Genomic DNA, 27,674 nt, shown 5'->3' on the forward strand with positions numbered 1-27,674 from the left:
GTTTTCCCATCTATTTGCCATGCAGTGATGGGACCAGATGCCATAATCTTAGTTTTCTGAATGTTGAGCCTGAAGACAACTCTTTCACTCTCCTCTTTCACATTCATCAAGAGGCTCTTTAGTTCCTCTTCACTTTCTGCCATAAGGGTGGTGTCATCTGTTTATCTGAGGTTATTGATATTTCCACCAGAAATCTTGATTCCAGCTTATGCTTCATCCAGCCCAGCATTTCTCATGATGTACTCTGCCTATTAGTTAAATAAGCAGGGTGACAACATACAGCTTTAAAGTACTCCTTTCCCAATTTGGAACCAATCTGTTGTTCCATGTCTGGTTCTAACTGTTGCTTCTTGACCTGCAAACAGATTTCTCAGGAGTAAGGTGGTCTGATATTCCCAGCTCTTTAAGAATTTTCCACAGTTTGTTGAGATCCACACAGTCAAGGGCTTTGGGTTTCCCTTGTGGCTCAGCTGGTAAAGAATCTGCCTTCAGTGAAGGAGACCTGGGTTCAATCCCTGGGTTGGGAAGATCCCCTGGAGAAGGGAAAGGCTACCCACTCCAGTATTCTTGCCTGGATAGGTGGATCTTTTCCCTCTGGTAGTTTTTCAAAAATTTTTTAATCTCTATAGTATTTTTTAAGGGTGTAAATTTGCTTTTATTTACCTTGCTTAAGACTCTTACACCTCATTCACTCTGGAAAACTCTCACCTATTATCTTTGAACAGTCTCCTCTCCTTCTGTTCCTATTCTATCCTCAGGAGATATTTACATATATGCCAGAATAACAGGGCTGCTTAATCTGTTTTTCATATCTGTTAATGGCTTTCATGCTGTACATTTCTGAATTTAGAGAACTTCTACAAATCTACCTTTGGATTCATTTATTCTATTCATCTGTGTTTAATCTTATTAAATTCAACATGTTTTTAACCACTGGAATCTTTTCTATAAATTCAGTTTCATTCCTTTCCAAATCTACCTTCACTGGTGGACCATTAACATAATGCATCAGTACCTCTGGTAGCTATAGCTTAATGATTCTACACAAAAATGTCACTTTTCATAATATAACATCAATATGCTTTTAAAAGTAACCTAAGTCCTTCCCATGAACTACATCCTGCATTTTGTAAGGGAGAACTGACAGTTTTGAGCAGCTCTTAAAGATGTCTGGTAACAATCTTTAGAAAAGAATGAATTTATAAATCAATTAAACTTTGATAAAAGAACATGAAAAATTTTGTTTTTTAAAAATTACTTATAAGTTTAGTGATGTTACTGAAGCTTCAATATACAAAGGTTAATTGTATTTCTTTATACTAACAAACAAAATAAAATTATTAAATAATGTGTATCACTAATAATCAGTAAAAAGAGCAAAGTAAAGGTCTCCAAATGCTGCTCCACTAAAGAACAAAATAAATTGTCAAATTAATACTTTCCAAACTGAAAATTAATCCAGGACTTGCATAAACTCAAAGAACATTAAAAAAAAAACAAAAAACAACATTAAATGCACTGGTCATAGCAAACACCATCTTCCAACATCACAAGAGATGACTCAACACATGGACATCACTAGATAGTCAACACCGAAATCAGATTGATTATATTCTTTGTAGCTGAAGATGGAGAAGCTCTATACAGTCAACAAAAACAAGACTGGGAGTTGACTATGGCTCAGACTGAACTCTTTACTGCAAAATTCAGACTTAAATGGAGGAAAGTAGAGAAAACCACTAAGTCATTCAGTATAACCTACATCAAATCCCTTACCATTATACAATAGAAGTGACAAATAGATTCAAGGGATTAGATCTGACAGACAGAGTGCCAGAAGAACTACAGACAAGGTTCACAACATTGTACAGAAAGAAGTGATCAAAACCACCCCTGAGAAAAAGAAATGCAAAAAGGCAAAATGGTTGTCTGAAGAGTCCTTACAAACAGCTGAGAAAAGAAGTAAAAGGAAACGGAGAAAAGGAAAGATATACCCATCTGAACACAGAGTTCCAAAGAACAGCGTGGAGAGATAAGAAAGACTTCCTAAGTGAATAATACAAAGAAACAGAGGAAAACAACAGAATGGGAAAAACTAGAGATCTCTTCAAGAAAATGAGAGAAACCAAGGGAACATTTCATGCAAAGATGGGCACAATAAAGGACAGAAATGATATAGACATAACAGAAGCAGAAGACATTAAGAAGAGGTGGCATGAATACACAGAAGAACACAAAAAACATCGTAATGACCAGATAACCACAATGGTGTGATCACTCACCTAGAGCCAGACATCCTGGAATGTGAAGTCAAGTGGGCCTTAGGAAGCATCACAACAAACAAAGCTAGTGGAAGTGACAGGATTCCAGCTGAGCTATTTCAAATCCTAAAGGATGATGCTGTGAAAGTGCTGCACTCAACACGCCAGCAAATTTGGAAAACTCAGCAGTGGCCACAGGATTGGAAAAGGTCAGTTTTCATTCCAATCCCAAAGAAGGGCAATGCCAAAGAATGTTCACACTACCATACAATTGCACTCATTTCACGTGCTAGCTAGGTCATGATCAAAATCCTCCAAGCATCTATTGAGATAATCATACGGTTTTTATCTTTCAGTTTGTTAATGTGGTGTATTACATTGATTGATATGTGGATATTAATGAATCCTTGCATTCCTGGGATAAAGCCCACCTGGTCATGATGTATGATTTTTTTAATATGCTGTTGGATTCTGTTTGCTAGAATTTTGTTAAGGATTTTTGCATCTATGTTCATCCGTGATATTGGCCTGTAGTTTTCTTTTTTTGTGGCATCTTTGTCTGGTTTTGGAATTAGGGTGATGGTGGCCTTATACAATGAGTTTGGAAGTTTACCTTCTTCTGCAATTTTCTGGAAGAGTTTGAGTAAGATAGGTGTTAGCTCTTCTCTAAATTTAGGAGTATATCTTTGCTAAGAAACAAAAGACCTATACATAGAAAACTATAAAACACTGATGAAAGAAATCAAAGAGGAAACAAATAGATGGAGAAATACACTGTGTTCATGGATTGGAAGAATCAATATTGTCAAAATAAGTATACTACCCAAAGCAATCTATAGATTCAATGCAATCCCTATCAAGCTACCAACGGTATTCTTCACAGAACTAGAACAAATAATTTCACAATTTGTATGGAAAAACAAAAAACCTCGAATAGCCAAAGTAATCTTGAGAAAGAAGAATGGAAATGGAGGAATCAACCTGCCTGACTTCAGACTATTCTACAAAGCCACAGTCATCAAGACAGTATGGTACTGGCACAAAGACAGAAATATAGATCAATGGAACAGAATAGAAAGCCCAGAGATAAATCCACGAACCTATGGACACCTTATCTTTGACAAAGGAGGCAAGGATATACAATGGAAAAAAGACAACCTCTTTAACAAGTGGTGCTGGGAAAACTGGTCAACCACTTGTAAAAGAATGAAACTAGAACACTTTCTAACACCATACACAAAAATAAACTCAAAAGGGATTAAAGATCTAAATGGAAGACCAGAAACTATAAAACTCCTAGAGGAGAACATAGGCAAAACACTCTCCGACATAAATCACAGCAAGATCCTCTATGACCCACCTCCCAGAATACTGGAAATAAAAGCAAAACTAAACAAATGGGACCTAATTAAACTTAAAAGCTTTTGCACAACAAAGGAAACTATAAGTAAGGTGAAAAGACAGCCCTCAGACTGGGAGAAAATAATAGCAAATGAAGAAACAGACAAAGGATTAATCTCAAAAATATACAAGCAACTCCTGCAGCTCAATTCCAGAAAAATAAATGACCCAATCAAAAAATGGGCCAAAGAACTAAACAGACATTTCTCCAAAGAAGACATACAGATGGCTAACAAACACATGAAAAGATGCTCAACATCACTCATTATCAGAGAAATGCAAATCAAAACCACAATGAGGTACCATTACACGCCAGTCAGGATGGCTGCTATCCAAAAGTCTACAAGCAATAAATGCTGGAGAGGGTGTGGAGAAAAGGGAACCCTCTTACACTCTTGGTGGGAATGCAAACTAGTACAGCCACTGTGGAGAACAGTGTGGAGATTTCTTAAAAAACTGGGAATAGAACTGCCATGTGACCCAGCAATCCCACTTCTGGGCATACACACTGAGGAAACCAGATCTGAAAGAGACATATGTACCCCAATGTTCATCACAGCACTGTTTATAATAGCCAGGACATGGAAGCAACCTTATATGCCCATCAGCAGACGAATGGGTAAGGAAGCTGTGGTACATATACACCATGGAATATTACTCAGCCATTAAAAAGAATTCATTTGAATCAGTTCTAATGAGATGGATGAAACTGGAGCCCATTATACACGAGTGAGTAAGCCAGAAAGATAAAGACCAATACAGTATACTAATGCATATATATGGAATTTAGAAAGATGGTAATGATAACCCTGTATGCAAGACAGAAAAAGAGACACACATGTACAGAACAGACCTTTGGACTCTGTGGGAGAAGGCGAGGGTGGGATGTTTCGAGAGAACAGCATTGAAACATGTATATTGTCAAGGGTGAAACAGATCACCAGCCCAGGTGGGATGCATGAGACAAGTGCTTGGGGCTGGTGCACTGGGAAGACCCAGAGGGATGGGATGGGGAGGGAGGCGGGAGGGGGATTCAGGATAGGGAATACATGTAAATCCATGGCTGATTCATGTCAATATATGGCAAAAACTACTACAATATTGTAAAGTAATTAGCCTCCAACTAATAAAAATAAATGAAAAAAAGCATAAAAAATAAAAATAAAAATCCATTCAAAAGTTGATGTACCCTTGGGTTTCTAACTACTTTTGTCTGTTGTGTATAATGCTTGTTTGAATATTCATAAACAATTATCTGTTTGAGTCACTGTTTTTGCATTTTTGGGGTACGTGTTTAGAAGATGAGTTGTCGGGGAATTGACTGGTATAAGTTAAAATATGCCACAAAAATCAGAGCTCTTACTGAGAATCAGCCTCTTTTAAAAAAATATTTTCTATTTTTAATTAACATTTTGTTTTTAATAAACATTAATGTTTTTTTGTTGTTGTTCACTTGGTCAGTCGTGCCTGACTCTTTGCGATCCCAAGGACTGCAGGATGCCAGGCTTCCCTGTAGTTTACCATCTCTAGGAGCTTGCTCAAACTTTGTCCATTGAGTCGGTGATACTATTCAACCATCTCATCCTCTGTCATCCCCTTTTCCTCCTGCCCTCAGTCTTTCCCAGCATCAGGGTCTTTTCCAGTGAGTCAGCTTTCCCATCAAGTGGCCAGAGTATTGGAGCTTCAGCTTCAACATCAGCCCTTCCAATGAATATTCAGGATTGATTGCCTTTAGGATTGACCGGTTTGATCTCCTTGTAGTCCAAGGGACTGTCAAGAGTCTTCACCAGCACCATAGTTCAAAATCATCAGTTCTTCAGTGCTCAGCCTTCTTTCTGGTCCAACTCTTACATCTGTATATAACTACTGGAAAAACCACAGCTTTGACTAGACAGACCTCTAGTCCGTCTAGACCTCTAGGCAAAGTGATGTGTCTGCTTTTTAATACACTGTCTAGGTTGCTCATAGCTTTTTTCCCAAGGAGCAAGCATCTTTTAATTTCATAGATGGCAGTCACCATCTGTGGTGATTCTAGAACCCCAAAAAATAAAGTCTCTCACTGTTTCCATCGGTTCCCCATCTATTTGTCATGAACTTATGGGACCGGATGCCATGATTTTCGTTTTCTGAATGTTGAACTTTAAGCCAGCTTTTTTACTCTCCTTTTTTCACTTTTATCAAGAGGCTCTTTAGTTCCTCTTGGCTTTCTGCCATAAGGGTGGTGTCATCTGCATATCTGAGGTTATTGATATTTCTCCCGGCAATCTTGATTCCAGCATATGAGTCGACCAACATGGCATTTTGCGTGATGTACTCTGCCTATTAGTTAAATAAGCAGGGTAACAGTATACATCCTGATGCACTCCTTTTTCAATTTTGAACCAGTCTATTGTTCCTTGTCCAGTTCTAACTGTTGCTTCTTGACCAGCATATAGGTTTCTCAGGAGGCAGGTAAGATGGTCTGGTATTCACATCTCTTTTAAGAATTTTACACAGTTTGCTATGATCCACACAGTCAAAGGCTTCGGTGTAATCAGTGACGCAGAAGTAGATGTTTTTTCTGAAATTCTTTTGCTTTTTCTGTGATCTAACAGTTGTCGGCAATTTGACCTCTGGTTCCCCTGCCTTTTCTAAATCCAGCTTGAACATCTGGAGGTTCTTGGTTCATGTACTGTTGAAACCTAGCTTGGAGGATTTTTTTTTCCATTTATTTTTATTAGTTGGAGGCTAATTACTTTACAATATTGTAGTGGTTTTTGCCATACATTGACATGAATCAGCCATGGATTTACATGTATTCCCCATCCCGATCCCCCCTCCCACCTCCCTCTCCACCCGATCCCTCTGGGTCTTCCCAGTGCACCAGCCCCGAGCACTTGTCTCATGCATCCCACCTGGGCTGGTGATCTGTTTCACCCTTGACAATATACATGTTTCAATGCTGTTCTCTCGAAACATCCCACCCTCGCCTTCTCCCACAGAGTCCAAAGGTCTGTTCTGTACATGTGTGTCTCTTTTTCTGTCTTGCATACAGGGTTATCATTACCATCTTTCTAAATTCCATATATATGCATTAGTATACTGTATTGGTCTTTATCTTTCTGGCTTACTTCACTCTGTATAATGGGCTCCAGTTTCATCCATCTCATTAGAACTGATTCAAATGAATTCTTTTTAATGGCTGAGTAATATTCCATGGTGTATATGTACCACAGCTTCCTTACCCATTCGTCTGCTGATGGGCATCTAGGTTGCTTCCATGTCCTGGCTATTATAAACAGTGCTGCAGTGAACATTGGGGTACACGTGTCTCTTTCAGATCTGGTTTCCTCGGTGTGTATGCCCAGAAGTGGGATTGCTGGGTCACATGGCAGTTCTATTCCCAGTTTTTTAAGGAATCTATACACTGTTCTCCACAGTGACTGTAATAGTTTGCATTCCCACCAACAGTGTAAGAGGGTTCCTTTTTCTCCACACCCTCTCCAGCATTTATTGCTTGTAGACTTTTGGATAGCAGCCATTCTGACTGGCATGTAATGGTACACCTCACTGTGGTTTTGATTTGCATTTCTCTGATAATGAGTGATGGTGAGCATCTTTTCATGTGTTTGTTAGCCATCTGTATGTCTTCTTTGGAGAAATGTCTGTTTAGTTCTTTGGCCCATTTTTTGATTGGGTCATTTATTTTTCTGGAATTGAGCTGCAGGAGTTGCTTGTATATTTTTGAGATTAATCCTTTGTCTATTTCTTTGTTGTTTTTTTTTAAAGTACACATACAATGCAATAGTACTGTTGCTACTGTTAAGTCACTAAATCATGTCTGACTCTTCTGCAACCCCATGGCCTGTAGCCCACCAGGCTCCCCTATTCATGGGATTACCAAGGCAAGAATACCAGAGGGGGTTGCCATTTCCTCCTCCAGGAGATCTTTCTGACCCAGGGATCCAACCTGCATCTCCTGCATTAGCAGGAGGGTTCTTTACCACTGAGCCAGCCACCAGGGAAGCCCACAATGGAATAGTATGCCATAAAAAGGAATGAAGTTCTGATACATGCAACAACGTAACACTGAAAATGTTGAGACTAAGTGACTTAAGTCAAACACAAAAGAGCAAGACTGAGAGGAAGAAGTATTGGGAGTTACTGCTAAATGGATATAAGCTCTGCTTGTGTGATGAAGAAGTTTTAGAAATAGACAGGGGTGATAACAGAACAACACTGCAAAAATATTCAATGCCACTGCATTATACATATATAGCTGAAATGACAAATTTTATGCTAAGTTATTTTACCATAATAAAAACAGAAAAATTTTGAAATTTAATGAAAAATATTAATCTACACATCAAAGAGGGCTTCCCTGGTGGCTCAGCAATAAAGAACCAAGAGACGCAGGTTCCATCCCTGGGTCTGGAAGATTCCCTAGAGGAGAGCATGGCAACCCACTCCAGTATTCTTGCTGGGAAAATTCCCATGGATAAAGGAGAATGGCGGGCTACAGTCCATAAGGTCGCAAAGAGTCAGACACAACTGAAGCAACAAACATCTAAGAAGCTTAATAAACTGCAAGTTGGATATATTTCAAGAGCTCCAGACCTGTACATGTCAATATAAAACATGAACAAATGGTGCTGGGACAACTGGTTAGTCACACGCCAAAGAATTAAGTTGGACCCCTATTCCATATCATATACAAAAATGAACTCAAAGACCTTAAATGTAAGAGCAGAGTGAAAACTATAAAATTCTTAGAAGGAAACAAGTGAAAACCTGCATGACCTATGAACAGGCAAGGGTTTTCTAGATGATATCAAGAGAACAAGCAGCAAAAACAAAAAAACTGGCTTGCATCAAAATTTAAAACTTTTGTGCTTCAAAGGATACCATCAAGACAGTTTAAAAAAACAACCACAGAAAGGGAGAAAATACTTGCAAATCATGTTTCTGTTAGCCCTTGTATCAAGAATATATAAAGAATTCTTAAAACAAAAAGATAAATAACCCTGATTTTTTTTAAATAGGCAAAGGAGAGCTGCTTAACATCACAGTCATCAGGAAATGCAAATCAAAATCACAATGATACAAGGATATGTTGTGCAACACAGGGGATACAGCCAACGTTTCATAATAACTATAAATGGAGTATAACCTTTAAAAGGTATGAATCACTATGTTTTGATACCTGTAATTTACATAATATTATACATCAACTATATGTCAATCATAAAAAATCATGAGATACCACTTTATATCCATTAGAATGACTATAGTCAAAAAGACCAACACTAACAAGTGTCACCAAAAGAAATGTACTTGAATGTTCAGAGGAGCAGTTTCAGAACAGTCCAAAACTGTTCATATTTACAAATTCCAAGTACCCATCATTAGCAGAACAGAACAAAAGAACACTATACAGCAATAATGATCTTCAACTGCAACCAACAATAAGACAATCTCACAACTACATTAAGAGGAAGATAGACACAAAAAGATTACATACTATGTGATTCCATTTATATTAAGTACAAAATTTTTAAAGATTTATGCTGCTAGAAGTCGGAATAGAGATTAACCAGAAGGGCAGTGCTAATGACTAAAAATAGCATGAAAGGGGTTTTTGAGGACCTAGTAATTTCTACTCCTGATCTGGGTGCTTGGGAAAACACAGAACCTAGGTGTTTTCAGTTACTGAAAAATCACTGAGCTGTATACATTTATGACATATGCACCTACCTGTTCCTGTATGACATCATACTTCAACATAAACTTAGATACAGTTCTATTTACACACACCTCTGTATTTACTGAGTGACCACTGTGTCACACACAAATTTTCTACCTTCAAATGTATACATCTAAAGAAAATGGCAATCAGGGACACCCTACTAGTCAACAAGCCAGGATCAAGCACAAAGAGCTACAACTGGCTTTTCACTGCTTCACTTAAATATGAATTAAAATGATTTAAAGAAAACTAAATAGTAAGATAGTCACTGTTCTGCATAAAATCAAAAATTTTAAATAAGAGCTATGTTTTAGGAACATTAGTGTCAAAACTGCTTGCTAAAGGGGGAAGGAGAGCAATGTTAAGAGGAGTCTGTTTCTTAGCTGAATGTCTGCCCCATCATTGCAGGACCCCCTGCAATTGCCATTAAAGACTCAACTTATGAGATAAATAAGCCATCCCTCCTTCACCACCAAATTCCTACCCCCCTCACAACTCAACCAAGGCTACACTGAAATCCACAGCAAGTCTCAGCTTCACTAGGAAGGCCTGCTATTCAATGATCTATTCAATGAGCCAATCATCTAGTAGGCAAGGGAAAAGGATATCCCCAAGTTGCAGCAAAAACTATGATGTATCTAGTGATAGAACTAAAGTTCTATCATGTTTGCACACTTATAGCAATTTTATAAGTTCACTGTGGTTTTTCGTGGGTATTGTTGCTATTTTAACATGTCTGCCTATCGATAATCCAGAACTGAGCATGATAATTTTTATACCATCTCACCTAAAGTAGAGGCAGGATTAGCAAGTATGGTAATTAATCTACAATTTCTCCATTCCCCCATATCTCCAATGTTCCTACTCAGAGACAAAGACATCCCAGTTTATCTATACCATGACTGACCAAGATTCACACAGTCCCACCTTTTGTACTTCATAGAACACTCTAGAGGTCTTAGGAAAAGACAAATCCAGTGACAGGAGAGACACCTACTGAATATTAACTCAAATATTAACAGCATAAAGGATATGCCAAAGTATTTTTCTTGAAAGGTTTTCACCACCAGAATTTTTCTTTCAGCTCTTCCAAAATCAATTTTTCAGTTTAACTTCTGTCTTAAGTACAAGTTGTTCCAAAACATGGTCCTTACCGCCTCTCTTGGAAAACCCTCTGTTCCGTGTTTGATTATCTTCACAGTCATTACTAGACTCTTGAATAAAAATTTAACATGTGAATAGCATCTAAATAATTACTACAGTATTTATATTATTGTAGTATCTAAATAGTACTGTCACAAGAGAAATAACCAAGAAAAAATAAAGATATTCATATGTTAACATATGAACAAAATTTTAAATTTTCAAATAACAACAAAATACAAACATTATTCAGTCAGTTCTTTTTAAAAATCACCTAATATACCTAAATACTAAATGTTAAGCATGTATCTGCCATGTTCTAAGCACAGCCAAAAAATATGAATTTCATAAATGTCATGAAACAGTTTCAGAAATATCTGAACAGTTGAGTAGTCAATCGAATCTCAGAAATGCATAACTATTATATTTATAATGTCATCATTACTTCTGTAAATTGCCTTTCTTAATAAACCTGAGACATTAGTGTTTTTTTAATATATGCAAAGTTTCCCCCATCCATCCTAATGGAAGCATTTGGGGATATCCTGGCTTTCTGTTCTTAGTGACATTATTAAGTAACATTACCAGTTTCTACATAGTAGTATGAGTAAAAATTACCAGGAAAGTTGGTTAAAAATAAATTATCAGAACCCACCCTAGAGATATTTATTTTGAATGTGCAGAGCGACATCAAGGAATGAATAGTTTTTCTAAATTAAAAAATTATACATTATTGATATAACTTTCAGTAATAACTTAAAGCTTTCTAGAAGATTCCAATAAAGCCATATTTGGAAAATACCAAGATGGTTTCAAGGAATGTTTGTACATATCACTAACATTTAGTATTGGGGAACTTTAGATCCCAGTGATGACACATGTGGCTAACCAGATTAAAAGTTATCAGTTGTTTATGTACAAAAGTACTAATCTACTCAATTAATATTGATTTATAATAAACAATGACCCACAGCTCTTGTTGCAGGCTCCTATTTGAGATGACATCAACAACTGACAATACTCCTGAAGAGTCATTTAACATCAAGACAACCTTCTCAGAAGCAAGTTTTCGTACAAGGGAGTTGAAGAGGAAAGAAAGAATTCTGGAAAGATTCTTAGAATAACCTGGAATAATGGAATTATTATTTGATGATATAATAATTCATCACCATCTGGAATAATGATGATGGTAGCTAACATTTATTGTCATATATGAAAGAAAACCTATGAATTAATTTGGGACCTGACAAGGAGAAAGACACCTCACATAAACTTTGGCCAACTGTTCTCCTAAAACAAACTTACAGTTATTTTGACCACATTGGGAATTAAAGTAGGCTAATGACATTAGGAGAAGTTGGGTGAGGAGTACAATTACATTAAAGGCAAGCTGAAGGAAATCTGTACTATTTCTGAAACTTCTTGAGTCAAACGACTTCAAAATAAAAAGTTATTTAAAAAGAAATTATCTCTGCAGAGTTAAAAATAAAGCTAAGCACAAACAAAAATGAGATAATGATCCCAAGATTAGTTATAATCTATTAATTATAGAAAAATAATGTAATAATAACACATAAAACTTAGTATCTGTCACTCTTCTAAATGAATTCTACTTTAACTTTTAAAATCTTCACAAAAACCTTAGGAGGTGGGTATTATCCTCAATTATAAACAGAGAAAAAGAAATACAAAGTTAAACATGTTTTTTTAAGATAATACAATTGACAGGAAGAGAAGGATCTGGGTCTCAAACCCCGGGTGTCTGATTCCAAAATCTGGGCTCCTTATTGCTATACTGTACCAGCTAAGGGACAGAAGATACAGGAAAAATAACCACAAAATACACTATATATCTGTGTGCAGAGGAAAAAAGCTTCTATCATGATAGCAAAACCTGCTTTTTAAGTTATAAAGACTCCATAGATCAGTGGTTACCAAATGAAAGAGGCATCAGAGTCATCACGGAGGCTTTTAAATACAGGATCCAGGGCCTCACTCAAAACTCCTCAATCAGGTTCTCTTGGGAAAGTATTATTAATTATTTAAGTCTATCTTCTGCTAGCAATACTCTATTCTCACCATTTTCTGTATTCCTCCAAACCAGAGTGTCAGTACCTTTACATAAATGTCTTTGATTTCAGCAATGATCCAATCTCATGAATCCTTTTCCACTGGAAATACTTATTTGAGTCTGAATAAGGACCTACATGCCCCGAATTGTATTTATGTACGAAAGTGAAATTTTGCTTCCTGACTTGCTCTACTATCCTCTTTTTCTTAAGGTAACACAGCATTCAAAAGTTGTACTTCATAGATTAGTTAAGATAGATGACAAAAGCCCAGATTAGGAAGGCTGAATTCTTGGTTAAGGCTCTGCCTATACTACTTTGGTCACAAAGAGTCAGACCAACTGAGAGACTGAACTCATACTGCTTTGGGGCTTCCATGGTGGCTCAACTGGTAAAGAATTCGCCTGCAATGTGGGAGACCTGGGTTGGGAAGATCCTCTGGAGAAGGGAACGGCTAACCACTCCAGTATTATGGCCAAGAGAATTCATGGATGCACAAGCTGGAATCAAGGCAGCTGGGAGAAGTATCAATAATATCAGATATGCAGATGACACCACCCTTATGGCAGAAAGCCAAGAGGAACTAAAGAGCCTCTTGATGAAAGTGAAAGAGAGTGAAAAACTTGGCTTAAAACTCAATATTCAAAAAACGAAGATCATGGTATCTGGTCCCATCACTTCATGGCAAATAGATAGGGAAACAATGGAAACAGTGGCTGACTTTATTTTCTTGGGCTCCAAAATCACTGCACATGGTGACTGCAGCCATGAAATTAAAAGACGCTTGCTCCTTGGAAGAAAAGCTATGACCAACCTAGACAGCACATTAAAAAGCAGACATATCACCTTGCCGACAAAGGTCCATCTAGTCAAAGCTGTGGTTTTCCCACTAGTCAGGTATGAATGTGAGTTGGACCATAAAGAAAGCTGAGCGCCAAAGATGCTTTCAAGCTGTGGTATTGCAGAAGACTCTTGAGAGTCCCTTAGACTGCATGGAGACCAAACTAGTCAATCCTAAAGGAAGTCAGTCCTGAATATTCATTGGAAGGACTGATGCTGAAGCTGAAGCTCCAATACTTTGGCCACCTGAGGCCAAAGAATTGACTCATTAGAAAAGACCCTGATGCTGAGAAAGGTTGAAGGCAGGAGGAGAAGGGGACGACAGAGGATGAGACAGTTGGATAGCATCACCGACTGGATGGCAATGAGTTTGAGCAAGCTCTGGGAGTTGGTAATGGACAGGAAAGCCCAGCGTGCTGCAGTTCATGGGGTCGCAAAGAGTCGGACACAGCTGAGCGACTGAACTGACTGATAGCTGCTTTATAAAACAGTGTTTAAATAAATTAGAGCTGGAACAGACTAAAATAATTTTATTTTCTCCTTAGCATGTGTTCTAGACACTAAATTCTTAAGTGACTACGAAAAACAGTGAACTTACCTCTCCAGAAACCAGAGCTATCACCTTCTTCAAACTTGTTATTTGAAAAACCTACACGAAACATAAAATTAAACTTGTAAATTTCTGAAAACAACTACCTAAATCAAATGACCAAAAACCAATTTCTTCTGCAGAAGAAACAGAGAAGAAAGAGGAACACCTTACAGGGACTGCTAGTTATGATGTCCCTTTAAAACTGTATAAATTGCATACAACTATATATATAAATAGTGAATGAGAATGCATATGCATTGTATGACAACTTCTGCCTTGTGTCAGTTTATTAAGATTAAAATACCAGCCAATCTTATATTATCTGAAATGCTACATATTCCTCCATATGTACATGAGTGAAACATGGATATGTGTGTGTGTATCTCACTATAACCAATATGTACTTTCTATTCAAAATATCAAATTTTTATGAATTTTATACATTATACTTTCATCTGCTGGAGGACAACTAAATTACAATCCAATATCATATCATTTTTCCTTTCTCAGTATCGAGGAAATCCTACCAACTTCTATTTATAAAATTTTAAAAACAATCTTTCACCAAACTCTGCTTTCAAATTTCTCATTTAATAAAACCTTGTGTCTAAATCTATGTATCTCTGGAACATATAGATGTAGCTCTAAAATTCACTTTAAAAGCATCCATCAGTAATATTTCATACATTTTAAAAAATATGAGTTTTAATAAAATGATGTTTTAGGTACCTGAGTAACTACAAGTTACTCAGATAATGTAACTTAAAATTAAATGTCAATATGCAATATCTCTCAATCATGATCTAATTTAAATAATAAAATATATTAAATTACAGCTTCAATAGTACAGAGACCAATCAATTACTGTTTGAGAGACATTAAATTTATATGCAAAGTGTCTACATATCAAGTCATTTAACATCTCAGGCTCAACAAAATCTCATGTCCCAGCATTAAACTCCAGAGACATTTAATACACAATTAGCATATTAAAAAGTAAGTATCAGGCCACATATGGCCTCTATATATGAATGGATAACACTTTTTCCTTAAGCAGATATATAATTTCAAAATAAAGACAGTCCCTACAAAAAAAGTGTATATAAGAAAACAGATTTTTTGGTTATTTTATTCATTTAAATACTTGCAATTTTTGAAGCTGGTTCAGAAAAGGATTACACTCTACTGCCCTCTACAATTGCCCCTTCCCCTCCATACACCTTTCCCAGAAAAGTCAAATGCTGAGTCTCCAAAATGCTTGAGAAGTCTTCCATCTATGTACTATTGGTTTTGATCTTAAACTCTACATAAATTCTACTTTATAGTTTTTAAATGTTTTTAGACACAAAATGCAAATTCAAAACTTCTACTGGTTCTTTTGTAGAAGGAAATGGCAACCCATTCCAGTATTCTTGCCTGGAGGATCCCATGGACAGAGGAGCCTGGCAGGCTACAGTCCACAGGGTCGCAAAAGTCAGACACAACTTAGCAACTAAACCACCACCACTGGTTCTTTGTTCAAGTAAAGATGGAAACTCAGATTCACCCCTGGAAGTTAAAGATAGATCTCTTGCTGCAGGAGCAGGGCAAGGAAGTCATGAGTACAGGAGAAAAGACATGGGGTTCACCTGTGGGGTAAATCAGTTTGACGAGATGCTGCAACAAGTAGCATGGCTATTAAAAAGGAAAACAAGAAAACTAAATAGAATAGCAGACACATCCAAAGCAGCATAAAGTGTTGCTCTGAACTATGATTAGGAAAGTGAAAGCACTCCCTTGTGATCTCCATAAACTCTTGGGAAAGGCACACACTTCCTATGTATGTTAAAAGGAAACAGTTCTTTGGCCCATTTTTTGATTGGGTCATTTATTTTTCTGGAATTGAGCTGCAGGAGTTGCTTGTATATTTTTGAGATTAATCCTTTGTTGCTTCGTTTGCTGTTATTTTCTCCCAATCTGAGGGCTGTCTTTTCACCTTGCTTACAGTTTCCTTTGTTGTGCAAAAGCTTTTAAGTTTAATTAGGTCCCATTTGTTTAGTTTTGCTTTTATTTCCAATATTCTGGGAGGTGGGTCATAGGGGATCCTGCTGTGATTTATGTCAGAGAGTGTTTTGCCTGTGTTCTCCTCTAGGAGTTTTATAGCTTCTGGTCTTACATTTAGATCTTTAATCCCTTTTGAGTTTATTTTTGTGTATGGTGTTAGAAAGTGTTCTAGTTTCATTCTTTTACAAGTGGTTGACCAGTTTTCCCAGAACTCCAAAGAAGACATATAGATGGCTAACAAACACATGAAAAGATGCTCACCATCACTCATTATCAGAGAAATGCAAATCAAAACCACAATGAGGTACCATTACACGCCAATCGGGATGGCTGCTATCCAAAAGTCTACAAGCAATAAATGCTGGAGAGGGTGTGGAGAAAAGGGAACCCTCTTACATTGTTGGTGGGAATGCAAACTAGTACAGCCACTATGGAGAACAGTGTGCAGATTTCTTAAAAAACTGGGAATAGAACTGCCATGTGACCCAGCAATCCCACTTCTGGGCATACACACTGAGGAAACCAGATCTGAAAGAGACACGTGTACCCCAATGTTCATCACAGCACTGTTTATAATAGCCAGGACATGGAAGCAACCTAGATGCCCATCAGCAGATGAATGGATAAGGAAGCTGTGGTACATATACACCATGGAATATTACTCAGCCATTAAAAAGAATTCATTTGAATCAGTTCTAATGAGATGGATGAAACTGGAGCCCATTATACAGAGTGAAGTAAGCCAGAAAGATAAAGACCAATACAGTATACTAATGCATATATATGGAATTTAGAAAGATGGTAACGATAACCCTGTATGCAAAACAGAAAAAGAGACACACATGTACAGAACAGACTTTTGGACTCTGTGGGAGAAGGCGAGGGTGGGACGTTTCAAGAGAACAGCATCGAAACGTGTATATTATCAAGGGTGAAACAGATCACCAGCCCAGGTTGTATGCATGAGACAAGTGCTTGGGGCTGGTGCACTGGGAAGACCCAGAGGGATCGGGTGGAGAGGGAGGTGGGAGGGGGGATCGGGATGGGGAATACATGTAAATCCATGGCTGATTCATGTCAATGTATGGCAAAAACCACTACAATATTGTAAAGTAATTAGCCTCCAACTAATAAAAATAAATGGAAAAAAAAAGAGAAACAAATTAAGATATAAGACCATGAAATTTTCAAAGATGGAAAACTTGTAAATCAACTATATTTCAGTAAAAAGTAAAAACAAAGATGGAAATTACATTTTTTATGTCCTACTCAGTGTGGACATTCACACATTGTATCATGATTATATCAACGTATTTGATTACTGCATGCTACTTCAGACCTTGTGGTGCTAATTATATAATATTCTGTTCATGTACTGTGGGCTTTAGATATGGGCCTATGTAAGTTTTTTTTTGTTTTTTGTTTTAAACAGACTTTAAGATAAGAATTGTTAGACATGGAATCCATCAGGGCAAAGGATTAAAGGAAAGATTCTCAGGAAGATGAAGCAATTCCAAATGAATAACATAACCTCCAAGTATACAAAAAACAAATTAAGATGAATTACATGAATATATATATGGAAGTCTTTATACATCTCCATTGGTTCTTGATAGGTCAAAAAGGAAAAAAAAAAAAATTCTACAGATATAGCAAACTTCAACCACAGAGTCAACAAGCTTAAACCGAAGGACAATTATGGAATCCTGCAGAGACGTTAATTAGCTATTATAAGACTTTAAACAATCTGAAATTGTTCCTGGAATCATCTATCAGGTGGAGAGACTGGTCAAATGACCTCTAGGATCCTAACTAAGTCTGGGATTGTTTAGTCTAGTTTCAATAAATATTTTGCTCAAAGGTTTAAAAAAAAAAAAAAAAAAGGAAACAGAACTCAAAGACTATAAGGTATCACTTAAGTTTCAATTGAAAGACATCATAAGCAGATTCCCTCTGTTTCCAAAACTCTTTCCAACTCCAAAACCACCCACTGTGGATGTATTCTCTCTTTTATTAGACTCACCAGGATCTGAAAAGGTTCAGATACAATTAAAACTTTTTGAAATATAAAATCAAGTGCGTCATCAATAACTAGGAATTAAATGAATCTGTGTGGTAAGGGATGAGGAGAGAGTATTACAGGGACTTATGAAATTAAAATATACCTACAACTTCTTTTTTAAAAATTCTTACATTATACCAAAGTAAAAACGTAAATATACTACTGCTGAAATACAGCTCTCAACTAGTTGCTATTTTACTAGAGAACTTTAACCAAGAAATTCAATTCTACAATTGAACTCTATTCAACTCTCATTTTCTATATATTGAAACCTCACCCTGACAGATCCAGCCATTTACATTATACCTCTATGTAAAAGTCACTGCTAATGAAAATTCTATACTCTTGTCCTATAATTATTTATTCATTTAAAAAATATTTATTATTTATTTGGCTGCACAGGTCTTAGCTGCATCATGAGAACTTTTAGCTGCAGCATGTGGGATCTAATTCCCTGACCAAGGATCAAACCAGGGCCCCTGGTATTGGCAGCATAAGAGTCTTAAGTCACTGGACCACCAGGGAAGTCCCTATTCATTTTTCTAGTACTTAAATCACTCTCAATCAACTTTTTAAACTTAGAATTAAGAAGGAGCTATATAATAATGAAAAAATGCTAAGAATACCACTTGCCTTTATCTCCCACTCCTCCATAGTATTTCCCCATATCAACCTTCTTAGTTTTATATTCCACTGTACAACTCTGACCACCCAACATTTTAATTCATAAAACAACTTTCCATACTCCACACTGTTAACTTCTAATATCTTCTATTTCCTACATGCTATTCCTTCAGCATGACATTCCTTGCTTTCCTATTTTTCCTAGCAAAATTCTTTTCACTCTTCAAAAGCCTGATTCAAACCCACCTCTTCTGTGAAGTCCTCCTTCAGTCCTCCAACTGTAATCAATTCATCAATCACATTCCCACAGCATACTATGTGTATCTCTTTTTAAGCAATATTTCTTTCCATGTGCTTCTCTACCACTAAATTAAGAATTTTGAGGGCAGGGTTTCTATGTCAAGCAGCACAGTTATTTAAAACATAAACTTAAGCACCCAAAACATCATAAATAGCCACTTTAAACTATCATTGGGATAATTATCATAATCTTGTGATTTTCACAAATTGTCTTCCCTACATCTATAATATCCTAATACAGAGGAGCTAAGAGATCTGTGAAACTCCTAATGCCACATGCAAAACTGTGTATATGCTATCAGTATTTTTATCAGATTCTAAAAAAGCATGTGATTTGGGAAGTTAAGGCTTTTTATTTAGGCCATACTTCACAGAAGATAAAAAGCGAATCAATATATATTTTAGGTAATTAAAAGTCAATTTTAAAACCATGTTACTAGATATATCCAAGTTGTGAGAAAAAAAAGATTGAAACAAACTAGAATGTTAAACTGAATCATTTGGGAAAGGTGTGGTTCTTCTATAAATTTCCAGGATTATATGCAGTATTAAAGATAACTTTTTCTTAAATATTATCGGAGTATAGCTAATTTACAATTTTGTATTAGTTTCAGGTATACAAAGTGATTCAGTTTACATATACATATATTCATTCTTTTTCAGATTTTTTCAAAGAAAACTTTTTAAAGTATCAATATTCACAGTTTCGATCAGAAATTTAATGTATTTAAATCTACAACATATTGAATTAACAATTCATAGTAAAATCTCAGTGATGGTTTTCTCATTTTAAAAGGCTCTATTCAACAATGTTTAGAAGTCTGCATCAAAAAATATCATTCTAAATTAGGATTTTAAAATATATCCAAATAAGTAGTTCCCTGAGTGTCATATTAAGGTATTTGTTACTTCTTAGTAGTAGCAAACAAAATACACACTTGAATCTCTAAGCACAACTACATGGTCCAAAACATTAATGCCTCTTACTTAATAAGCAGGCTTAAAAATAAAAAAATATATATGCATCTTCAACAAATTTCATTAGTAGAAGAAATATGTCAAAACATAAAATTCACACTTATGTTAACTGTATCTTAAAAAATTAAGTTTTCCAAGTAGCAAATGAAATACCATATACCAACTTTCAGTTTCCAATGGATAAAAATATATACAAATACCAAAATTTTCAAAAACTAACATTTAATAAATTCAAGAGTAAGTGTCATGTATATTTAAAACTATTAACCCTAGCTTATGGCCCCATAAGAGAAATTTATTTAAAAATCCATATGACCATTTGAGGTTCTAATAGTATTTTGTTGCACTGTAATAAAACACAGTGCAGAATATTTTCAGCATTTTAATAACAAATCTAAAAATGGAATTGAGGAAAGTATTTTGCCATGTCATTATCTGTCAAATCTAGTGCTGGTTGTTCTGAAAGTGACAATAAAAATTTTCAATTTGGGGAAAACAACCTCTTAATACTAGTGAGCTAACAGAAGTGTTTCACATACTGCCTCTTCTTGAGAAACATAAAACTTAAGAAAGAGGTCCTTCACACTCTATAGTCTCTGGAGTTTCTCCCATTCCTCCCATGCCAATGGGAACAATAACCATCAACACATCAAGAAACAGCTCTGGGAAGCAACTCTCTTTAACCAATCTACCCATCTCATCAATTCAACTATTTCCTACTATCTTAAAATGTAAAACAGTGAAAAGAATACTGGTATTAAAAAAAATTTCATCATCCCAACAAAGTCTACTGTACACCAAGTTATATCAGATTTAACCTTGCACTAAACAGCCATAAAAGCCTCTATTCATTCCACTATTCACCTATTATAACAGATGATTAAACAAAGATACTTACCTCTGTTTCCCAAACTCCTCCCAGAGGCAAATCCACTTCTCATGAAATGATCTCTTTGAGACGATCCATCACCCATTTCTAAAGTAAATAACATTTGAATAAGTCAAAATAACAAAAAAGTATCCTGGTGGTAAGTAAGCTTTAAACCATCTAAATGTGCCATCCACACAGCATAGGAGGAATTTTACATAGCAGTAAGAAAGATGAGTAGCCTAGTAGAAAAATGGACTATGAATAAGAATAGGTAGTCCTCCAAAAGAAAAAAATGCTGACTAACTCTCACTCATAATTAAGGACACTGAAAATCAAAAGAAGAATATAACTTTTCCCAACCATGACTGACTGGAAAACAGTTTGCTAATATGAATCTAGTAGAAGACCTAAATGGGCTTTCCTCATAGCTAAGTCAGTAAAGAATCTACCTGCAATGCACAAGACCCAGGTTAGATCTCTGGGTTGGGAAGATCCTCTGAAGAAAGAAATAGCAAGCTATTCCAGTATTCTTGCCTGGAGAATACCATGGACAGAAGAGACTGGCAGGCTACAGCCCATGGGGTTGCAAGAGTTGGACATGACTCGGACATGACTTAGTGACTAAACCACCACCAGAAGACCAGACATTTCTCCAAAGAAGACATACAGATGACCAACAAACACATGAAAAGATGCTCAAAATCACTAATTATTAGAGAGATGCTAATCAAAACTACAATGAGTTATCACCCCACACAAGTCAGGATGGCCAACATCAAAAAGTGTACAAACAACAAATGCTGGAGACAGTGTGGAGAAAAGAGATCCTCTTACACTGTTGGAGAGAAGGTTAATTGATACAGCCACAATGGAGAACAATATGGAGGTTCCTAAAACATACTACAAATAGAAGGACCGTATGACCCAGCAATCCCAACACTGGGCATGTACCCAGAGAAAAACGTAATTCAAAATGACACATGCAATCCAATGTTCACTGCAGCACTATTTACAAAAACCAGCACAGGGAAGCAAGCAAAATTTCCATCAACAGAGGAAATGAATAAAGAAGATGTGGTACACACAGACAATGGAATATTACTTGGCCATAAAAAGGAATTAAATTGGGTCACCTGTAGAGACATGGATATACCTAGAGACTGTCATACAGAATGAAGAAAGTCATAAAAACAAATATCATATATTAATGCATAAATGTGGAATCTAGAAAAATGCTACAGATGAACCTATCTGCAAAGCAGAAACAGAGACACAAACATAGAGAACAAATATATGGATACCAAGAGGCAGGGGGTTGGGGGAAGGATGAACAGGGAGATTGTGATTCACGTATATACACTATTGATGCTATGTGTAAAATGGATAACTAATGAAAATCCTACCGTATAGCACAGGGAACTTTATTGATTGCTCTATGGAAGGAAATCTAAACAAGTGGAAATATATATATAACTGATTCACTTCGCTGTACAATAGAAACGAACACAACATTGTAAAGCAACTATATTCCAATAAATATTTTTTTTTAATACCAAGGCTAGTCAAGGACATAGGGAAACAAGCACGAATCAAATACAACATTGAAACTATAAACTAGATCCATCTTGATCCTAATTTTAAAGGAAAATACTTTTTGAAAGTATACTAGTATACTTTTTCCTGTGGATATACTCACATGGTAACAAAGATACACATAAAAATGTTTTGATAAGCACTGTAACAGCCAAGAAAAACAGTCAAAGGAGAAGAGATAAATTACAATCATCCACAGAACACTGTAAACATTCACAGAACTAAAAACATTAAACTGGTGACTTTCTTCAACAATAGAATATTCATAAAAACTGACCACATGGAAGGCCAAAATGTAAATTCAACAATTTCAAAATCAGTAATCATATACACAAAACTCTCTAATTGCAATGCAATCAAATTAAAAATTACTAGAAGACAAATACTGTATATTTTTGCTTATATATGGAATCCAAAAAATAAAACAAGTCAACAAATACACAAAAACAGAAAAGATGAACAGATATAGAAAACAAACTAGTGATTTGCCAAATGGGAGAAGGGTGAGGGAGGTATGAAATAGGTGAAGGGGAGGTAAGAGGTACAAACTACTAGCTATAAAATAAATTAGCTACAGGGATGTAATATACAGCACAAGGAATATAGTCAATATTTTACACTAACTTTGTATGGTGTATAATCTATAAAAATAGCAAATCACTATTATACACTGACAATGACAGAGTAACTCAATTATACAATTTTAAAATTCTCTTACATTTGGAAATATATTTTTAAAACACTTCTATACAAAACAGTTCAAAGAAAAAAATTACAATGGAACTTTAGAAATACTTAGAATTGTATGATAAAATGACATATATCAGAAATTAAATTTTTATACAATAAGAACTGAAAATTAATGAGGTAAACATCCATCTCAACTATTAAGAACATTAGAAAAACAGCAAAATAAATCACAGAAAAGTAAAGGAGAAAAAAGGTGGTAAAAACAGGCCTCCCTGGTGACTCAGTGGTAAAGAATCCACCAATGCAGGAGACACAGGTTCAATCTATAGTTCAGGAAGATCCCACATGCGGTGGACAACTAAGCCTGTGTGCCACAACTACTGAACCAGCGTTCTAGAGTCCATGAGTTGCAACTACTGAAGCCCATGCACATAGAGCCCATGGTCCACAACAAGAGAAACCAGTGGAATGAGAAGCCCATGCACTGCAACTAGAGAGTAGCCCCCAGTCACCACAAGTGAAGGCCTGTGCAGAGCAATTATGACCCAGTACAGCCGTAAATAAATACAAGTAAATAAATCTTTAAAGAAAAAATGTTAACAACAAAAAATAATGAAATAGGAAACAAAAATATAATAGTGGCTCAATAAAGCCAAAACCTAGTTCTTTAAGAAACCAATGACCCACTCCAGGACAAAGGACTGAAAGTGAGGAGATGGAAAAAGGTATTTCATGCAAATGAAAATGACAATAAAGTGGGGGATGCAACACTCATATAAAAAAACAGACTCCCAAACAAAAGCCATAAAAAGGCCAAAGAAAGACACTATATAATGATAAAAGAATCAATACAAGAAGAGGATATTACCCTCAATGACACATACACACTCAATATAGGAGCATCTAAATGTATATAAATATTTATATATTTTTATACTAAAAATTATATTAAAATATTTAAATACTTATATATAAATATAAAAACATATAGGTATATAAAAATATCATATTCTTTGCAGAGAAACATGGAGAACTCTATACAGTCAGCAAAAACAAGAACGAGAGCTGACTGTGGCTCAGATCATAAACTCCTTATTGCCAAATTCAGACTGAAACTGAAGAAAGCAGGGAAGATCACTAGATCCTTCAGGTATGACCTAAATCAAATCCCTTACGATTATACAGTGGAAGTGAGAAACAGATTCAAGAGATTAGATCTGATAGAGTGCCTGAAGAACTATGGATGGAGGTTTGTGACATAGTACAGAGGGCAGTGATCAAGACCATCCCCAAAAAAGAAATGCAAAAAGGCAAAATGGTTGTTTTAGGAGGCCTTACAAATAGCTGAGAAAAGAAGTGAAGTGGAAGGAAAAGGAGAAAAGGAAAGATATACCATGTGAATGCAGAGTTCCAAAGAACAGCAAGGAGAGATAAGAAAACCTTCCTCAGTGATCAGTGCAAAGAAATAAGAACAAAACAATAGAATGGGAAAGACTAGAGATCTCTTCAAGAAAATGAGTGATACTGAGGGAACATTTCATGCAAAGATGGGCACAATTAAGGACAGAAATGGTATGGACCTAACAGAAGAAGAAGATGTTAAGAAGAGGTGGCAAATACACAGAACTATACAAAAAAGATCTTCATGACCCAGATAACCATGATGGTATGATCACTCACCTAGAGGCAGACATCCTGGAATGTGAAGTCAAATGGGCCTTAGGGAGCATCACTACAAACAAAGCTAGTGGAGGAGATGGAATTCCAATTGAGCTATTTGAAATCCTAAAAGATGATGCTGTGGAAGTGCTGCACTCAACATGCCAGCAAATTTGGAAGACTCAACCAGTGGCCACAGGACTGGAAGAGGTCAGTTTTCATTCCAATCCCAAAGAAAGGCAATGCCAAAGAATGTTCAAACTACCCCACAATTGCACTCATCTCACATGCTAGCAAAGTAACCTTCAAAATTCTCCAAGCCATGCTTCAACAGTACATGAACCGTGAACTTACAGATGTTCAAGCTGGATTTAGAAAAGGCAGAGGAACCAAAGATCAAATTGCCAATATTCATTGGATCATTGAAAAATCATGTATTCCAGAAAAACATCTACTTCTGCTTTATTGACTACACCAAAGCCATTGACTATGTAGATCTCAACAAACTATGGAAAATTCTTAATGAGATGGGAATACCAAACCACCTGACCTATCTCCTGAAACATCTGTATGCAGGTCAGGAAGCAACAGTTAGAACTGGACATGGAACAAAAGACTGGTTCCAAATAGGAAAAGGAGTACGTCAAGGCTGTATACTGTCACCCTGCTTATTGAACTTATATGCAGAGTACATCATGCGAAATGCTGGGCTGGAGGAATCACAAGCTAGAATCAAGATTTCCAGGAGAAATATCAATAATCTCAGATACGCAGATGACATCACACTTATGGCAGGAGGCAAAGAAGAACTAAAGAGCCTCTTGATGAGAGTCAAAGAGGAGAGTGAAAAAGTGGTCTTAAAATTCAACATTCAGAAAATGAAGATCATTGCATCCAGTCCCATCACTTCATGGCAAATAGATGGGGAAATAATGGAAACACTAAGAGACTTTATTTTGGGGGGCTCCAAAATCATGGCAGATGGTGACTGCAGCCATGAAATTAAAAGATGCTTACTCCTTGGAAGAAAAGCCATGACCAGCCTCGACAGCATATTAAAAAGCAGAGACATTACTTTGCTAACAAAAGTCCATCTAGTCAAAGTTATGGTTTTTCCAGCAGTCATGTACGGATGTGAGAGTTGGGCTATAAAGAAAGCTGTGTGCCGAAGAAGTAACGCTTTTGAGCTATGGTGTTGGAGAAGACTCTTGAGAGTCCCTTGGACTGCAAGGAGATCCAACCAGTTAATCCTAATGGAAATCATTCCTGAATATTCACTGAAGGACTGATGCTGAAGCGGAAACTCAATACTTTGGCCACCTGATGTGAAGAACTAACATTTGAAAAGATCCTGATGCTGGGAAAGATTGAAGACGGGAGGAGAAGGGGACGACAGAGGATGAGATGGTTGGATGGCATCACCGATCAAGGGACATGAGTTTGGGTAAGCTCTGGAGTTGGTGATAGACAGGGAAGTCTGGGGTGCTGCAGTCCATGGGGTCGCAAAGAGTCAGACATGCCTCAGCAACTGAACTGAACTGAAATATAGAAAACAAATACTAACAGACCTAAAGGGAGAAATGGATGGGAATACAATAACAGAGGAGACTTTAAGAGCTCACTGAAATCAGTGGACAAATCTTCCAGACAGAAAATCAATAAGGCAACAGAGACCCTAAATGACGTATTAGAACAGTTAGACTTAATTGATATTTTCAGGACGAATATTCAGTTCAGTTGCTCAGACTCTTTGTGAACCCGTGGACTGCAGCACACCAGGCTTCCCCATCCATCACCAATTCCCGGAGCTTACGCAAATGCATGTTTATCAAGTCGGTGATGTCATCCAACCATCTTATCCTCTGTCATCCCCTTCTTCTCTGACCTTCAATCTTTCCCAGCATCAGGGTTTTTTCAAAAAAGTCAGTTCTTCGCGTCAGGTGGCCAAAGTATTGGAGCTTCCACTTCAGCATCAGTCCTTCCAATTAATATTCAGGACTGATTTCCTTTAGGATGGACTGGTTGGATCTCCTTGCAGTCCAAGGGACTCTCAAGAGTTCTCCAACACCACAGTTTAAAAGCATTAATTCTTCAGTGCTAAGCTTTCTTTATGGTCCAACTCTCACATCCATACATGACTACTGGAAAAACCATAGCTTTGACTAGACGGACCTTTGCTGGCCAAGTAATGTCTCTGCTTTTTAATATGCTGTTTAGGTTGGTCATAGCTTTTCTTCCAAGGAGCAAGCATCTTTTAATTTCTTGGCTTCAGTCACCATCAGCAGTGAGTTTGGAGCCCCCCAAACTAACGTCTCTCACTGTTTCCATTATTTTCCCATCTATTTCCCATGAAGTGATGGGACCAGATGCCATGATCTTAGTTTTCTGAATGTTGAGCTTTAAGCCCACTTTTTCACCCTCCTCTTTCACTTTCATCAAGAGGCTCTTTAGTTCTTCGCTTTCTGCCATAAGGGTGGTATCATCTGCATATCTGAGGTTATTGATATTTCTCCCAGCAATCTTGATTCCAGCTTGTGCTTCATCCAGCCTGGCATTTCACATGATGTACTCTGCATATAAGTTAAATAAGCAGGGTGACAATATACAGCCTTGACGTATTCCTTTCCTGATTTGGAACCAGTCACATTACATCCCAAAAAAACCTATACTACACATTCTTTTCAATTACACGTAAATCATTCTCTAGGTTAGACTCATACTAGGATACAAAACAAGCCTCAACAAATTTTAGAGGACAGAAATTATTTTAAGTATCTTTTCCGACTACAATGGCATGAAGTTAGAAATCAATCACAGAGAAAC

The 27,674-nt window shown here is 36.6% G+C and overlaps 1 protein-coding gene across 3 annotated transcripts in view; it reads right to left on the bottom strand.

The window, feature by feature from the left end:
• The window catches only part of DDX4 (DEAD-box helicase 4), an 84,193-nt gene that overhangs the window by 37,630 nt on the left and 18,889 nt on the right, over window positions 1–27,674 (bottom strand). For 2 of the 3 annotated variants that reach the window (XM_043489190.1, XM_043489193.1), the window contains exons 4-6: window positions 20,937–21,014; window positions 14,038–14,088; window positions 10,542–10,601 (exon numbers count right to left, since the gene is read on the bottom strand). In XM_043489190.1, coding sequence (XP_043345125.1) covers window positions 10,542–10,601; window positions 14,038–14,088; window positions 20,937–21,014 — 189 coding nt within the window. The remainder of the gene's footprint in view (window positions 1–10,541; window positions 10,602–14,037; window positions 14,089–20,936; window positions 21,015–27,674) is intronic. The other variant, XM_043489194.1, reaches the window with a different exon arrangement.

The sequence above is a fragment of the Cervus canadensis genome, chromosome 16 (assembly GCF_019320065.1).
Source record: "Cervus canadensis isolate Bull #8, Minnesota chromosome 16, ASM1932006v1, whole genome shotgun sequence".
Lineage (NCBI taxonomy): Eukaryota > Metazoa > Chordata > Mammalia > Artiodactyla > Cervidae > Cervus > Cervus canadensis.